The 18519-nt window shown below is 45.7% G+C and overlaps 1 protein-coding gene across 2 annotated transcripts in view; it reads right to left on the reverse strand.

Moving 5' to 3' along the window:
• The window catches only part of BBS4 (Bardet-Biedl syndrome 4), a 54959-nt gene that overhangs the window by 21994 nt on the left and 14446 nt on the right, over window positions 1-18519 (reverse strand). The window contains exons 1-4 of one of the 2 annotated variants that reach the window (XM_070533964.1): window positions 8315-8444; window positions 5217-5360; window positions 4038-4146; window positions 1048-1120 (exon numbers count right to left, since the gene is read on the reverse strand). In XM_070533964.1, the coding sequence (XP_070390065.1) occupies window positions 1048-1120; window positions 4038-4146; window positions 5217-5316 (282 nt within the window). In that variant the 5' untranslated portion in view covers window positions 5317-5360; window positions 8315-8444. Of the gene's footprint in view, window positions 1-1047; window positions 1121-4037; window positions 4147-5216; window positions 5361-8314; window positions 8445-18519 lie in introns of those variants that run through there. The other variant, XM_070533965.1, reaches the window with a different exon arrangement.

Raw genomic sequence — 18519 nt, forward strand, 5'->3', positions numbered from 1 at the left:
CTCCCACAACCTAAAGAATGTAGCCAATCGCTACGGTGTGCAGGTGGTATTTTCTGCCCCGCGCAAGTTGGCCTCTTTGTGCCCCCGGATTTTGTCTCCGGCGACGAATGCGTGCGAGACTGCACGGAACGTCACGCCACCCAGTTTGTCAGGTGTTCGGTCGGGGCTGTGTATGAAATTCCCCTGACATGTGGAAAAGTTTACATTGGCCAGACGGGCCGTTGTATAAATAAACGACTAAGGGAACATAAGCTGTCTATGGTTAAGGAAAAAGGGTCAAATTTGCCCTTACAGTGCGGCGCATGCCCTTTGGCTACGCCTGATAAAGCATGCCAGCCTTTGCTGGCTAGAACCAAAATCTTAAGGCGCAGTCGTAACCAGGTAGCACGTGAACTAGCAGAGGCTTTTTACATTGATAAGTCAGGTGATGATTGCGTAAGCGATTCTAGTATCAATTTGTATAAGAAAGAGAAAACGTTATTGGCATGTGCGCTTAGGCAATGGTTAGGCAATAAGAATCTAGGTATATATATTTGTGTTCTTTCTGAATAAAATCAGTCGCGAGTTTGCGCCCGTCCATGTCCTTAGTCGTCCGTGTCTTTTTTAGCGCAATTCCCTTCTTTAAGCTTTTTATGAATTCGGGCCTTGTTTCTTTGTTTCATGATGGCTATTGTCACGATCACACAAAGTGTGGTGAACCGTCACCGATTATTCATTTTTGTGCGGCACAGAAAATTTGTGTTCTGTGATATAGCAGTATAAAGTTCTATTGCATTAAAATGATGAATTCCTTATTATCAAACCCTTGCTTAAAACCACTGCAACCCTGTACCATTAGGCCAATAATATAATGACCCGTCTGTCTGTCGCTTGTTTTTTGGGGAAGCTTTACAGGGAAACGTTTATTGTGTCTATGGGAACTTCCTCTAGGCGTGCGGCCTTTCACGAGTACTATTTCAGTCAATTTAATAAATCTCATTCGCGCACAGAAGACAATGAATAGCGGCAAATCACGTCAAGCATATCAAAAGCGGCAACAATATTCACCCAGCATTTTCCTTTCAGTTTAAGGCATTCCTCATAGATGTCGGCTGCTGCTTTGTGTCTTCCCAGCAGAAATCTGCAAGCGTAATACAAGAACGAAGGTGTTAGAATCAAGTTCGTTTAAATGCATACTAGACTTTGCGAAATACAATGCGAAATGATATATTCGTTGTGCAATCATACCATGGGCTGTCAAAACTTCACTTGGCGGACGGACTTAACGCTAACTCATGTTACGGCTTTGTACCACTGCACCACGATTACGGCTTTGTGGTCCCGTAGCGCTCGTCACCCGTTTCGTGACAGAGCGTTGGTAGCGAAGACTCCGAGCCAGGCGTCGATGAGAATAACAAAAGGGACTTTATACATTATATACAGGTTATCATACAGGACATGAACGGGTCGGCACTGGGGCCGAGTGCTCACAACAAACGCGACGGTTCTCGCACGGCGACGTCCGGCGAAAACGCGTGACACATCTCACCCCAGTCGGGAGCGACACTGTCTCCCGGTGGGTCGGCGGATCCCGTTTTTCAGGCGGCGTGTCGCGTCTTTTATAATCCCCGAGGAACCATTGTCACTCAAACGGACCAATACAAAGTCAGCACACGACGGTCGTCCGAGGGGTCCAACCAGCGACCGCGCTGGCCACCCGGTTCAAAGTTCGCGCGCGTGGTGACCTCCATGCAAGAGGAGGTGCGGCGCCGGGCTGTCTGGTACTCGCGGACACGTCCAAACCTGCTGCTCGCCGAGGCTTCTCCCGCAGGATCCCGCTGCCTGACGGCTCAGCATCTTGACTTGTGAAGGGAGAATTAGGGCGCTCGCAGGATAGATTCTGCATCTTACAGATTCGGAATCCGGGCTTGTGGTGATGGCACAACACTCATCAGCTTCTCAAAGACAGGCGGCTTCTCAAAGACAGACAGACAGAAAGACAGACACATACTACTCAACTTCTTATGAAGTGCCGTTGACGTCCGAAGCATCAGAAGTCGCAATATTATAGGTTGAAATTGTGCCTCCTGGAAGTTTCACAAATATTGATGCAATACAGAGCAATCTATGCGAAATAAATTCAACTTGCATGCAGAATTGAACAGGTCGAGTGTGGAAGAGACATCACAGAGAAGAAGCCGGAAAACAACGGAGAGGTACTACCAAGTGGCTTTAATGCTGCTTAATCAGCTCCAATATACAGCCCTTGTCAGAAAAGTTCCTGGACTGCTTTCGTATAAAATAATTTATTCAACTTACAAACTGATTCTAGGCCTCGTCAAAGCAGTCCCATCGACCCTCGGTTATACGTACGCACAGTCGCCACCGTTTTTGGAGTTCATCAAAGCATAGTAGAATTTGCTGTTGGGCTAGTTGGTAGCTCGTCATATTGAAGTAATTAGACGCAATTTTGCACTCCCGCATTCCCGCACACACCCACAAACGCACACACATGCAAGCATAGATGTGGAGGGTGTTCTTGAGTGTATGCGTGTGAGGATGTGTGCGGGAATTCGGGGGAGTGCAAAATTGCGCCTAATTACTTTAATATTCATGAAAGCAAGCAGAGAAGACTGAATTCTGTATTCTCTTCAGCACATTAGCCACAGCAGCTTAGATTGCTGCCGTATCGTCATGATGTTTCTCTTTCAACGGCAATTTTACGCGGGGAAACAAAAATCTGAGGACACCTAAGCACTTCTTATGAGTTGTGAATGCGAAAGCATTTATGTCCAATTGAACGCCGCTGAGCGGTTGTTCGAGTTATTAACTCCTCGCGGTCAAGCGAGCACGTTGAGACGCTTAGCCAACGCCTCCTAGATAGGATAAGACGTCATGCTACCTTTCCAAACTGCCATAAAATTTAATGCGGATGCTCCCGAGTAAGCCGCGCTGATTCTGATGCCACCGTCTTCGTCACACCGGGCTTGGCAATGGAAGTTTCGGTCCAAGTAGCAAAATGTCATAAAGCAGAGTGCACAGGCTTGCTATCTAGAATGCGCTGGTTCAGTCCAGTGGGTAAGATGGGTAAAACACTCGGCTTCAGAGCGATGGGGGGTGGTCTTCTAAAGCTCACGCTTTAGCGGCAACGTGTCCGCCTCGCCTTGGAACTCGACTGCAAAAACGCCACATTGACTACGTTCATTACGTTTTTTATAAAGAATCTGTATTGTCTATAAAAAAACTGTATTTTGCTACCGATCGAGGGGCAATAAAACCCGTTTGTAGTTACAGGCTCCGATGTTATCCGTCTTCGTCGTGGTATCTCGTTCGTGCCCAGGGTGTTAAATTCTGAAGATCCCCAACTAGCTCAATGCCGCGTCATTCTGAAATCTGCATGCCATTTACCTTTACAAAGTGATATATCGGGTGAAGCCCAGTAGCGTAAGTGTGCAGTGGTTTGAGTAAAGCAAGCTCTATCATTGCTGCAGGGACGCAAGAATGCTTTTGTCATACAGAAGAGAGCAGATGATGACAGTATAAGGTCCCTGTTATATGACAACGGTGGCGTCTTTAGGCAGACGGCAGACTACTGAAATTGCGCGAAAGGTAGCTGACTACCCTCAAGCGCTTATATATAGTTGGCGTCCCTGTTCGAGGTGCGCAGCTCTGGCTTGACATCACGGGACTATTTTCTGTGAGGCTAGACGAAGTATAGAACCAAGCAGTGAACCCTGGAGGCTGCAGGAGATAATCCGTAATGTACCTATGAATATTCCAGCCGAGTTTCGAAGGAAATCCACAAGCAGCACTGTGGCTGTTGTAGCATTTTAATTTTAGTCTTACAAAAACAAAAACAACAACGACAGCAACAATGACTATGGCGACAACGACAACAAATAAATTTTGAACAACTGATCGTGCACAGAACGCTAAGTATAGCGAATGAAGCAAAATATTTGAGCGCGAACAGCTAAAAGAGATTGGCCAATTGCTGTCTCCAACGTTTCCCGTCATAAGCGATATAAGTGGAAAAAGGAATAAAAATGTATTCTTACAGAGATCTGGCTACTTGTTTCAGAATTGAAGCGTCCCCGTTGAGAAGGGCACATGACTGGAACACTTCTAGCGATTCGCTGATGTTTCCTTCGTGGCGCAGTATCAGGGCTGCACGGCAAACAGCGCGGCGTCACTGCATTTTCCCAGGAAAGCTGGCATTCACGATAACAATGCGATAACGATGACACGGCAACGGCGTAACGGGAAGGATGGACACCGCAAACTCACTCGCCGTAAAATAACGTGATAGCGACTCGCAATATTACTGCCTCAGCGCGCTCCGCCATAATTTCGCAGCGTAAATTATCTGAACGGAGGATGCACGGTTCGTTCACTGCATCTATGCTCATTCTGGGTGTACCGCAAAATCCAGAACTTCAACAAATATCAGGAAAGCAACAACATTTAAACTGCCGAAGGCATCATGTCGTGGCTCTGGTCCATGCAACATTCACCAGCCAGGCATGTTTAATGTTTTTCCTCATTTGTTTTATGGAGTCGGGAGGAGGGAGAGCTTTAAAAAAAAAGACTACGACACCGCCATGATGAGCTGATGCACATGTGACATGTGTCATCACTTACAGACTTCTACTCTGGACCGTTCATTGAAAAGCTTGTACTTTACTAGTTATTATGCCTCGTATAAGGGTGGCGGTTTGGGTGAGTTGGTATTCCATGATATTTCTTGAACTAATGCAACTCAGAATGAGTAAATGAAACAAGGCACATAAGAAAAGGACGCCGATGCAACGAGCGCTCCCCTGTAGCCTGTTTTTTCTTGTGTGTCCTGCTTTGCGTCTTGTTTCCTTCACTCATTCTGAGTTGCGCCAAATTAAGAAAACCCTTGTATAAGTTCACTTAGTTCTAACTACAGTTCCAGATGAAACCGAAACGATTATTTCATGAAGATGAAAATCTTTGCTCAACGTGGAATAAACTAAATTTACAACAATGTATTCATCAGGAGGCGTGTAGAGTTTGAAAGGGAGCGAGAGAGGCTGATTTTAATTAGCAGAAAGAAGTCTGCCGGCAGAGAACGTGTCTGGTATTGCTACAATAGTGTTTTATGTGTGCATTATATGCGAATATTGCACGTGTCATGTGTGAGGATCATAACGTGCACAGTCACGCGCATCAAGACGGTCCCGTTGTGCGCGACAACGCGAGAATAAGCGCACCTTGTATGTAGAGGGCGTATTCGCAGTACCCCTTTGTCTCGGCAAGCATCTCCTTGATGAGCGCTTTGCAGATGTCGAACTCCCGTCGAACGAAGTGCATGTGGATGAGCCAGTTCTTGCGGTCGATGGACGGGTGCTCCGGAGCTGGGAACGATAAATATGACATTGAAAGTCACTCGGCTGCGACGAGAAACAATGCCCTATTGCGAAGGAATTATTTTTGTATACCCGCTACGCTTGCTAATTCCAATGCGGGCGCAGTATGATTCTCCCGTTTATTATTTCTGGAAGGTGGTACAGTATGTATACGCTGTGTAGGTCACCTCACAAACACAAAGGGGGGAAGGAGGAGAAAGCGTACGCACATGTATCACCCTCTAATATTTCTTTTTGTTCAAGTCGTTTACTTCTGTTGAGAAGTAGGCGACACACGTAGTAAGTATTTCTTATCTGATCCAATTAAGCGGATCGTTGGCGCCAACTGTATCATTTTACCTATTTAGTGCAGGTTCAACTGCAAAGACGGTAAACATTTCGCTCGCATTGTGCATTCTTTAATAACAAAGTCATTGTACATGTGAAAACAAAGGGCGAGCTACGTTCTCAATTAGCCGGGTATGATAATGAGTTGTGATATATATCCGCTTATCACTTAATTTTGAGCACGCAACTCTTAACAATGAATAAGTTTCCTAGATAGCATATGTCATCACGCGTTCTAGGAAATATATTACGTTTTCTTTTTTTCTTCTTACTTTCTTACTTTATTTGGAAAAGAGTAGCAGTTGAACAACTGATGCCTGCATTTGTCATTTCCAGAAATATAATCACGTCCAAGTGCGGTTTTCCTTGCGCACCGTATGTAAACTGACTTGAATAGCGCAGCTTCTTCCGTGGGCGAGTTGGTAATGCGTACTATAATTGAAAGCGCGAAAAGGCAAAGACAGCAGACACTCCATCTCTCTTTTCTTTTTATTTTCGTCAGATTTATTAGACTCGACAACAAAAATGAACAGAGCTCTCATTCTTTACCGTGTCCATGGATAATCGGTTAGCGTAGCCCTTTAAGCAAACTTGACGAAAACCTTGGAGCAAGTATATTCTTAAATATTCTACTTAAATTGAGGACGACGCAACGAGCTATGGAAAGAAGAATGATGGGTGTAACGTTAAGGGATAGGAAAATAGCAGATTGGGTGAGGGAACAAACGCGAGTTAATGACATCTTAGTTGAAATCAAGAAAAAGAAATGGGCATGGGCAGGACATGTAATGAGGAGGGAAGATAACCGATGGTCATTAAGGGTTACGGACTGGATTCCAAGGGAAGGGAAGCGTAGCAGGGGGCGGCAGAAAGTTAGGTGGGCGGATGAGATTAAGAAGTTTGCAGGGACAACATTGCCACAATTAGTACATGACCGGGGTAGTTGGAGAAATATGGGAGAGGCCTTTGCCCTGCAGTGGGCGTAACCAGGCTGATGATGATGATCCTTACGAGTGGGCTAGCGTATAGACACGTTGCATTGCCTATAGACATTAATCATCAAAGAAATCTCTAGACATCATTTCGTAGTACATTTCGTGTCATAGCAGGTTTCTTTTTTTCTTTTTTTTCTTTTTTCTTTGTTTTTTTTTTTGTGTTGAGTCACATTGGAAAAGTACGTAGCTTCTTTCAAGGAGAGCCGTGTGAATGGGAATTTTGCGGAGCTCCAATGCAGCTGCTGGCCTGGGTGAGTGGGGAGGTATTCTGTAAGTGTCCTTCTAGTGGACATGCCCATTTCGTCTGCTGCTCAAGTTCTGATTGGCTGGGCTGGGTTACGCGTCAGAAGGAGACCTGCGCCCCCAGTCATACAGCACTTCAGCATCAGACGAAATGGACATGTCCACTATAGGGGACACTTACAGAATACCCCCACCCTGGGGTTCTATGCAGGATTCCCCAAGTTTCTCGTTTGCCCGAGTTTGCTCGACGGCAGTCAGTGAACAAAGATAGCACGGAACGCGCGAAAGCTGCAGACAACAAAATGACGAGGTAAAACCGAGATGATGAGATAAATTACCGTTTTAAGCGTTTTCTATGTTTACTAGCAGCCAACAATCAGTAAGAAAGATTATGTTGCGTGCAAAATGTAATTAAAGGTGCACACGTTCGGCTCAGTTAAAAGACAAAGTCACAAGTTCGGTTTAGTATAGATCTTTTCCCAATTTGGTGTGAACCAATGTGGGGAATGCAAAATCACTTTTAATAGGCCGTCATAAATACTTCACCAGACTTCTTCACCAGATAGACGGGGCTCTCTCGACGCCACCTTTAGACCCAGATAGCACATCTTGAGAAATACTGGACTGTAGGTATAATTCCATCTTATATGCTAAGCAATACTTAATGAATGCACTTGATAAAATCATTTTTTTATTTAGGAGGATTTGCCGCAAGGCACATGTACAATAAAAGAAAGTAAAAAAAAAGCTCCCAACTCTGCATCGTGCAGAAACTGTAGTAGTGTATCTGCAAACCTATCGTCTATCACCCAACGGCTGCAATTTTCGGGTAGGTCTGGCTTCAGTCCAGCCTTTCTGAAATGCTTAAGTCTGCTCGCCCGCGATCCAGGGCATATTCAAAGCAGGGGTCGAGCATATGACGTTCTCACAAAAGCTGGGCACTTGGGTCACGCTCCTTGGTCGTCTTTAGTCGATCCCCGAGCACAGATAATGGGTGGTGTAAGGGCGTTGAACGTCTTTGTACCCACTTCTAATGTATACATCTTTTTTTTCAGCGGTTCAGCAAAAATTTAATTTGGGGTCAATTGCATAAAGTTTATATTTTACAGAGCCCCATCAGGAGAACGATTGGTAGCAAAGCGGTCCACGGCGTCGGAAGAGGGCGTTTGCTAGAAGTCTGCAGCGCTACTTTCGCCCGGCAGCCATTGCGTCTCTACAGCCAGAGAGCTGGCCTGGTTGACAGCAGCTTGGGCAAACTGACGCTGATTTAGAAACGGTCGAGGGCAAGGAACCGCACGCCGGCGCGTGTGTGCCGTCGCCTTTCGCCACTTCGTGTCGCTCTTGTCTTTGCCAACACCGCAAAGTTGGAGCGCTCACCTTTCTTGACCCGAGAGCGAACTGAATTGACCTCCTGCTCACTGTCCCTTCCTGCCGTTGACCTGGCACCATCGCTTTTCGTGCTGGCTGTGCCGCTGGCCCCTGCAAGGGGCTGCCTCTCCGAGCTGGCCATCGCGCCCGACGCTGCCACAGTTGACGGGAAGCGTTCGACTTCAGTCGCCTAGCAACGAGCCAACCGCGCGCCGAACCAGCCGGAGAGTAGCGTCAAGAAATCAATGACTGGGCTTCAGTTGCTCTGTCTTGTTTGCTACGAAAGGTATATCGCACGTGGCCGGTATTTCTAACGCAGAACTGCTAAGCTATATTGAACTGTTCTGCCCTGAAAAACCTAATCGAACTTCTATATTTAGAGGTTCGTTGTACATCGTTTTGGAGAAAGCAAGATAAGGCGCTCTTCATATCTGCTTCGTTTTCACGCTGATTCGGCATACCAATACGCCCTTTCATTGTCCTGAGTTCGAAGTTTGACCTAAGTACGGCACAGAAAGCCACGAACGTGTTGTTGAAATATCTCCAGTCGACAGGCCACTGCGAGCGTTTATAGAGTCGATGCACTTTCGTGCACTTTCAAATGTGCGCGAAACTGCGCTCTCCATCTCTCTCTTAGTCCTTATATCCCCTTTCCCCAGAGCAGGATTGCAAACCGGACGTGCGTGCTTGCGGGTCAACATGAAAGTAGCAATATTTTCAGCAGCCCAGAAGCAAAAATAAGATATATGTACAAATCTAGAAGCACAAAGACAATCTATGTGCAACTCATTCAAGAAAGTATAATTATGATCGTCCTCGGAGTGAACAGACAATACTGGAACACCATCCCCACCGATCATCGGCTCAGGAGGCAGTGAAGGCACTTTTTGCTTTCTGAGAACGTCTGAGAACGCCTGGCTTGTGCCAGCGCCTTTGACCATGTAGTGCTGTCCGTGCACGTCCCGCCCTCCCTTCCTCTCTCTCTCTCTCCCTTCTTTCTATTCCCTTTCTTCCTTCCCCGAGGGTAGGGTATGCAACCGAACTCTTGACTGGTTACCATCCAAGCCTTCTTTTTGATCTCTCTTTCTCTATCGAGGGAACAATGGTGATGACGGCAGGGTAGCGAGGTCCAAAATGTGAAAAGTAGCCAAAAAGTAGCCAACTACTTTGGCTGGAGACAGAAATGTAGCCAAAAAGTAGCCACATTTTGAAAAAAAAAAACATTGCGTTTGTCTTTATTGTGTTAGTGTAAAGAGATCACAGCCGACGCTCAAAGCTGCTTTTAGTAAATATAGGAACATACTAAAAACATTATGGAACGTGTATAAACGACTAAAGCTAACAGCGCTTTGATTGACATGTTATATAACTAGAATATGAAACACACACTGGGAAATTATCACACAATTGGAATCACAGCTGCAGTTCAGGTGCAAATGTTTATTTTGGCAATCATTTCTGGAGGGGTATGAAGGGGGGGCTGGTCAAGTTCCTCAGTGGCAATCCGAACTTTATCCTTATAATCTATAGACTAGATCATCACACAGTCTGTTTCTAACCACTGCTTGCGGAATAACCGCCCAAAGCGAGCGTGCTTCCCCATGAAGCGTTTGATGTGCTACCAGTTTGCTTCTGCGATCTGCGGCGCATTAATGTGTAGTAGGCCTGACGCGGAACGCGAAGGCGAAGATGGCGCACGCTGTGACGTCGCTATTGCGAAATCCATAGCATGAAAAGAAAGCACCCGCGTTCGATTGATGACGATGATGGACCAGCTTGAAAAGACTTGAAGTGCCGTGGTCGTAAATTTGGACCACCTGTGGTTCCTTAACGTGCACCTAAACCTAAGTACACGGGTGTTTTCGCATTTCGCCCCCACCGATATGCGTCCGCCGTGGCCGGGCCTCGATCTGTAGCCTAAATATTTGCTAACGTTGTTGCATAATATTCACTACACATATTTTTATCCAATTTACACAATAGCCAAGCTATTTCAAAAGTAGCCCACGAAGTAGCCAAGTAGCCAACGCAAATTTCTCCCCGCAAACAGCCTCAGGAATGAATCAATTTGGCCGTGACACGTACCCATTCTGGAGAACTGGCCGATTATGGGCACACAAACAATTGGGCATACCGAATGGCCAAATCAAAGAAAATCAAATAAAAAAAAGAATCCACTGAAAATAATCAGCTATTACCTTAAAAGATCGGTATGCTTTATAAGTACGTATGAGCCAACATTATATGTTCAGGTTTTCGGTAGTAATGATTTTTTTTTTTGCAGGACAGAAGTGCCCTTACTGGCAATACTTTATCGGCCGGCAGCAGGGTTTATATAAGCCCGTTTGCTGACACAAGCATTCAGCGCAAATATAACCTTCGCATATACCATGCGTGTCACTTAAGTTGTGCCAAAATTCAAAGATATGCAAGTGCCACGTATCTGGACAGAACCAAGGTATGTTGCTTGTCGTCGCTTGGAGCAAGGCAGACTATTTTTTGTGTGTGGCCTAATTACATAATTAGTTATTATAATTAATCTAATTCTCAACTAGCATAACCACAGCACAAGTGTCAATAAGAAAATTGTATACCATCCTGAAAAATTTCTGATCCAGCTTTCTGTTGCTCAATACATGCCACACAAAAAGTTTTTTTCCAAGTCTGAAAGAAAGCTAGGTAGCTGTAAATTGCAACGTGCGTTGACCAAATTGTTTATATTCAATGGGGCAAAAATAAGCTACCAATGTTTTCAGCTTATCTTTCTTTTTCAAGTCTAAAGTGAAGATCGATGCACCTCCAGAAAAGTTCATTATGGAAGAATGCAGAACCATAATCAAGTTCCGGTTTCTCCAGGGTGAACGTGTGAAGCAGATTAAGGAAGAAATGACACAAACTTTGTGCGATATAGTAGCCCTTCCTATGCGGCCGTTAAACGTTGGGTTGTTAATTTCAAAACTTGTTATTTTGGTGTTGAAATTGATGAGCTTGGTAAAACGCCTGTTCCTGTATCTGTGCCTGGAAATCTGAAAGGCGTCCATGACGTGATCATGAACGCCCCATAGCGCTCAGTGCTTCATTATGGCTGAATTTCTCTTCCCTTTTACTTTTATTGTTTACTGCGTGAGGAGCCGCGGCGCCACCCAGCGATTCACCGGATCACCTTCAAAAAAGCGCTTTGGATTTTCATGCCAACTGACGATGACGGAACAGGGTAAGGCCGCATTGCTCTTTCCCTTTTGCAGTTATTGTTTTTTCCTGTTTTCAGATATCTATAGCCTTCGTTTATCCATATACCAAGGTATTTATATTTTTTATCCCGAGGTATTTTATGGTCCTGAATTTACACTATCTGCTCACTGTTTTCATTGAACACCGTAACACCTGATTTTTTAACGCTGAATTTCAGACCTAATTTCTCGCCTTCCTGTCCACAAATATTAGCCACACGCTGCGTATCGCTTTGTTTGTTAGCTAGCAGCACAATGTCGTCCGCATAAAACAAACCTGGAAGCTGCTGCTCTACTGCTGCACCAGCCTGTTTGTTTGAGAGATTAAACCCGATATTACTTCCTTCTAGCGCCCTTTCCATCCTCACCATGTACATCATAAACAGCAGTGGGGATAATAAAGGGCACCCCTGCCTCAGTGCCTTCTTGATATCAACTTTCTTCTCGCTCCTCATCCCTTCCCATTCAACGCAAACGGTATTTTCTAGGGAAATCTTCCTCAAAAACTGTATACAATCGTCGCCTAAGCCTTTCCCTTCCAGAATATCCCACAAAATGGTGCAGTCTGCGTTGTCATACGCTCCTGTAATGCCTAAAAAGGCCGCATATAATGGTCTCCTCTCTAATTTTGGTATTTCAATACGCTGAGTAAGATCAAATAAGTTATCATCCAGACGTACACCTATTCTGAAGTCATTCTGAAGTTCTCCCAAAATGCCATTATCCTCTGCCCATGCTTGCGGCTTAAATTTAATTGCCTGCATTGCTAACCTATATATTAGCGATGTAATGGTCAACGGTCTATACGAGTGAATTCTACCTTTCTTCCACTATAATAGGCGAGGGAAAACGTATAAAATTACGCGCTAATAATTTTATGTTTGTGGTTACCGATTTGGGTAACAGGAAAAGTTAATCACGCGCTAATAATTTTATGTTTGTGGTTACCGCCTCATTTGGGTAACAGGAAAAGTTTGAAGTGCGAATTATTTGCAGCCTCGGGGAGGAACAGTGGCTGGCGGTTATGAGGGCTTCACTGCAGACTTAAGAGGAAGCTTTAGCTCGGGCCCAACTCTGACGCGGCCTATTCAAATACATGTAAAACACAAAAACGTTTTTATGAGATAACCTCTGGACCGATTTTAATGAAATTTGTTGCATTTGAAAGAGAAAGTTAAATTCTAGTGACTTTTGGAAGCAGAATTTCGATGTAGGGCTTGAATTTTCTTAAAAAGATTTTCTCAGAAAAACGTTTTGCGTTTTTGCGTTTTAAAAGAGGAAGCTAAAGCTTCCTCTTTTAAGTTGTATCTGAATAGTAGCGTTTTTTAATTTAGCTCTGAAAGAATTATAGAGAAATGTCTATATGCGGAACAATCACAAATTCTTTTGGATCCCTCGTTTACTGCTAGCGTACCAGGTGAAGTGCAAAAACCGCATCGTATTGTTATTTGGGAAGTTGCGTAATGATATAGGTGGCCGTCAGACCCGCACAACAGCGTAGAACGCAGCACGCTGCGGTTCTAGACGTACTGCCCCACCGCGGAAGGTTCGAAAAACACCTACGTAAGCACAGCAGAGAAGTGGATACGTCGGGCGGCTCGACTGATAACTGTAGAAGTGTCATTCAAAATACACAGAATTGTTCTCCACTTCCAGCAGCGTTCTCTCTACTTCATTTTTAAATAAAAAGGTGTTGATCCATAAACATTTTCCCAAACAATGGTTAAATTTGTTAAATTTGTTAATTTTTGCTTTTCCTTCCTGTTTGGCTGTTGCCTTGGCTTAATTTCTCAACTCCTTGCGACTCTTGTTTCCAGTTGCCAATTTCGCACAAAAAGTGCTGTACAATTAGGGAAAAACCAGACTAGGTAACGGGTGACAGTCATATTGTTTATGGGTTTAATGGTTATTGCAAGGTTTGATGATGGAGGCTGTTTCGCATTATTTTAATTTGCACTTTATTTAACCCATATCGCGGGTATATGGTTCCGACGATCTGCCAGCCTCGCGGCGAGCCGCCACTCGAGGTAATAATAGAGCGTTTTAGTTTAGGGGACGCAAGCGGCTTGCAAGAACTAGGGGCCATGGTAGCGTTCATGCGCACACCACTACGTCTGACGTCTGCGCTTGCGCAGTACCGTCGCCCCTAGTTCTTTCGTACGCAAGCCGCTTGCGTCCCCTAAACTAAAACGCTCTAATGAAGCAAAAGGAAAAGTTAGACTCAACAGGCGTTCTCCGGCTGCAACTCGTTCCTCAAGCATACAGACCAGCTGACGACGAACCAAATCCCTTTCCTGGTCCCTGGATCAGTCTAAACAAAGAAGGTTGAACTAACGAAGCAACAGCCATGCACGTGACCATTGAATAGATGGTGGCAACTGAACGCACCTCGAGTTAATCGCGCAGGCACTGAATCGATGAGAAAACTGGCCTTCACACCCCAGGAGACGCCGATAAATAGAGTCATTCAAAAGGAGTGAAAAAGGCAGCAAAATGTTGACCACCGAATAGCTGTCAAGTCTCAACATTGATTTGGCGGCGCTTTAGGAATGTGGCGTGGGCGGGGAGGGGGGGGGGGGTACGCCGCTTAACTTCGAGGGGGGGGCTGCTCCCCCCTCCTGGGTACGTGCCTGATTCACGATAACGAGGTTATGTTGCTCAAAAAGATCTAGCATTGACTTCCCGTTGTTCTCAGTATAGCCATCTAGATCCTGTATATGGGCATTCATGTCACCTAATAGGATCATTTCTACATCATTCCCGAAACCCATAATATCAGCACTTATACATTCCACTACCTCTTGATTCTTCTCTGTGTAATTATTTCCGGTCCACAAATACGTTACGCCCAGCCAAGTTTTCTTTCCAGTCATTGTACCTGATAACCAAAGATGCTCTAGACATTTTGAATTTACTCTTTTCCATTTGGCTCTCTGATGAATGAGCATTCCGATTCCCCTTCCATTTCTTTCCGACTTTATTCTGTTGCATCTTTCCCAAATATAATTTTCAATCACTGGAGGCTCTTCCGACTCTCTACGGTGTATTTCTGCAACCGCATACAACCCTATTTGTTCTATAACTCCTCCTCAATCTCTACCCACTTTTCCTTTCTTCTGCCGCCCTGCATGTTTATGTAGCATATTGCATGGTGAGCTCTCTTTCTTGTTTTCCTTCTTTTTCTGTTATTGACGGCGATGCTATTCTGAGGTTCCCCTAGGGGACCTTCTTCATTACTACCTACTCTGGCCTCCTGAGCACCCGTGAGCCCCCTAAAAAAGCAACAGCGCGACCAGCAAGTCGCCAGCCCACTTCTCGTGCAAGCCTGTAATTGAAATGGATCCCGTCTCGTTCAAAACCACCACACCTTCTCACTTCCCTGTTTAATTCGACAACCTCGAAACTTTTTTCTCGGCTAATTTTTCATATCGCCTCAGCAGCCACTACGGCTCTTTGTACGTGACTCTCGTACAGGTACCTCCGGCACCGTGCACACCACGATCTGCACCTGAGTAGACAGCTCGCGCAAGTCGTCTACCCTCTTCGCCAAGCGCTGGGCTAGTCCTGCCCCTTTCCTATTTAGGACGTCATTTAGCCCACAGTTACTATGACAAGGTTGCGCACGTAGGCATTTCACGCGAGCTTTGCTTTTGCTCGTTCCATGGCAGAACCCTGTGTCCGCCCTGGAAATGTCCCTACCGTCACTCTTTTATCGCCTTTCACCCTTTCCACAATTGTTTCTGAGCAGCCAGGTTTGAGTCACCGGCGATAATCACCCTTTCACTCTCTCCTACTTCCGAGGCCTCTGCCTGCATCCCTTTTTCATCCTTTTCCGCGTGATTCGGATTTGACAAGGGGCATTGACCCCTGCGCTCCTGCTTTTCTTGTGTGGCGGCCACAAGGTATACGCCGCTCTTTCCAGCTAACCCATTCCCACGTTGCACGCATTCCACGTGCTTTGCTAACACTCCGTCTCCTGTCCCATCGGGAGACTGCGTTCCATTGTCACGACCATTCTCATTCCCACTGGCGATTCTGTTCAGCTTTTCCTCGGCTGCTTGATCTTTTTTCCACTACCTTCCGCGCATCACGCTCCATATTCAGCTCATTTTTGACCTCTTTGACCTGTTTGACAAGCCCATCCTATAAAGCCTCCATTTTCTTAAGCCTAGCATCCACATCACAATTTTTGCCGATTGACTCGATTCCCTCTCCATTCCCACCCGTTCCCTCGTCTGCGAGGGACTCCGCGCACACTGCACGCTTTCCCGGCTTTCTTGCCATGTATTGCACGGCTTTTTCTAATGCAAATACCGAAGCTTTCAGAGCACGTGCCTTCTAGCAAAAGCGGATACACACAGAATCTAAATCCTTCAAATGCCACGAAGTAATTCTCACCAATGTTTTAAAAGCAATCAATGCCGCACACACAGAACACGTGTCATACCCTTCGAACACGGTATGGCACGTGTTCACACGTGTTCAACCACGCGGCTACGCTTTCACTTTCCTACCAAAGCAATATTCCCGATACCAAAGCGCACATAGTAAAACCACCAATAGCTATTAGTCTTGCCACTTCCAGGCTACTATTTAAAGGTTATAAATACAACGTCCCACCCAGTTGCACGTGTTGAAGCACGTGGAGCAAAAGGACGCTCTGACTATCCTGAAAAACCTAACATACACGAAACGCACCCGCGCAACGAAAAAAAAGAGAACGAAAGCAAGAAAACTATCCAATTATTATTTAAGGGCTAAAAAAGAAAATAAAACCGGCAAATCGAAGACAGAAGCAAGCTCAAAGTATGCACAAAAAACTTATGATTTTGTCGCCGCCACGGAGCCCTGGAAAAACAAGTTTATCCGCCACACACCATCTGCAAGTAGCGCAATTCAGAACCGCATCGCTCCTCTGTGCGCTCCGCGGCTCCCGACCGTCACACTGCTCCCATAGCAGCGTCTCGTTTTTTTTTCTTTTTTTTTAATTATGGTATTTTACGTGCCAAAACCACTTGCTCATTATGAGGCACGCCATAGTGAAGGACTCCGGAAATTTCGACCACCTGGGGTTCTTTAACATGCACCTAAATCTAAGTACACGGGTATTTTCGCCCCCATCAAAATGCGGCCGCGGTGGCCAGGATTCGATCCCGCGACCTCCTGCTCAGTAGCCCAAAACCATAGCCACTGAGCAACCACGGCGGGTCGTCTCGCTTGTAGTGGTCTGATGTGGTCCCGATTGTGGATGTGGTGTGCATTCAGCCGTGTGCGTGTGGGGTGTGCAGTCTTTATTTAGAGTGTACTAGAAATTCTAGAATACGGTTGAGTGAGACCACGAGTGAGACGATCGCCTGGGGCGGCGTATGCTTTGCAGTGCACTTTCGATTCTGTACTTTCAGTTTGCCCAAGATCATCATCATCATCATCATCATCATCATCATCATCATCATCATCAGCCTGGTTACGCCCACTGCAGGGCAAAGGCCTCTCCCATATTTCTCCAACAACCCCGGTCATGCACTAATTGTGGCCATGCCGTCCCTAGAGCTGGCAGAACTTTCGAGCTGGCTGAGCTGGCAGAACTTTCGAAGTTAATCAACAAGCGTAAGACAGCTGACATAAGGGAGTATAATATGGATAGAATTGAAGATTATTATATCGACAGTCAAAAATTTCCCTCGTTTTGAGGGCACCTACATAAATGTCCAGGAGTGCTGCCGCGTGGTGTTTTTATTGAGCGCCGTAAGCGAAACCTATGAGGAACGCGCCGCGTGATCCCTCATACAAGGGAGGCGCTTCCGATATATGGCGACTCCGTAACTCCTCGCCCCCAATAGCGCATGGTCCAAGTATACAGCATCAAGGTTTATAAATCTATGAACGCTGTGCGGCGTGACTATGAGAGGTCGTATTGCGGCGTTAGCCCGTTTTCTCTTTCTTTTTCGAGAAAGAGGATGATAACCGACTTTTTTTTCGGTTGTGTTCGTTCCGTTATGTACAACGTTTCGTCCTCAAAAATAGCCATCGCATTCTTATTATGCGATCCCTCTCGTATATTATGGCTTTTCAGGGCAAAAAGGCAATGCCGACGCACATAGCTTATATGTGTATCATGCTAGTTCACCAACCGCAGTGATCGCTGTGTTGAGCAGCGCCATCGACCTCATGCAGGAAGGCTAGCGTAGACATATAGTGAGTTCAAGCCTACTAGACTTGAAATGTGTGAGAACGATGCCGGTGTATCACAATTCGCTTGCCGCTTAGATGTTTCGTGGTTGCCTTAGGTTGGCCGTACACGAGCATGCGCTCTTATGTTTTAGTCCCTACGCCAAGCGATCAGATAGTGACCAGATTTACATTTCATGCTGGTAATACAGAGACACCGGTGCTCTTCGTCGAATTAAAACCGATATACGCAAAATAGTTCACAACACATACACACACCGCGGCTGATAATGCGCGCGACATGTTTGCGCCCCCAAGAGATATTTCCGCATACTGTAATTACCGATGCACCGAATGAATTCCCTGACGATCTTATATGAACGTACATTGCGTAAATTTCACAAAGTACGATCTAAAATATCTCGAAATCGTTCCGCAGCACGCGACAGCAATACTTTCAAGCAGCGCCGCACCGGATCGTACAAGCCAGGAAGGAGGAAAGGCTCGCCGCGCGCCCTTTGCTCCTCGCCCGATGAAAACGTATATAATTGCATATGACATGTATTTATGCCTTAGGAATTGGTGTCTTTCTTTTCTTTATTTCATTTCTTTAATGACGCTTGGTGATTGCGCGTGCATTGCGGCCGCAGTGGTGGCTTTCATTCCACTATGTTAATTAACCCAAGCAAGAAAATGAGCTCGGCAGAAGATCTAGCCGACGCCCATGGACAGTTAAAAAGTAGACGGCCCGATCTCGGTCGTCTGGGCCGGGCCGAGCTTGGTTTTTGCACGTGGCCAGCACGTCTGCCGACCACC

This window comes from Dermacentor albipictus, chromosome 1 (genome assembly GCF_038994185.2).
Source record: "Dermacentor albipictus isolate Rhodes 1998 colony chromosome 1, USDA_Dalb.pri_finalv2, whole genome shotgun sequence".
Classification (NCBI taxonomy): Eukaryota; Metazoa; Arthropoda; class Arachnida; order Ixodida; family Ixodidae; genus Dermacentor; species Dermacentor albipictus.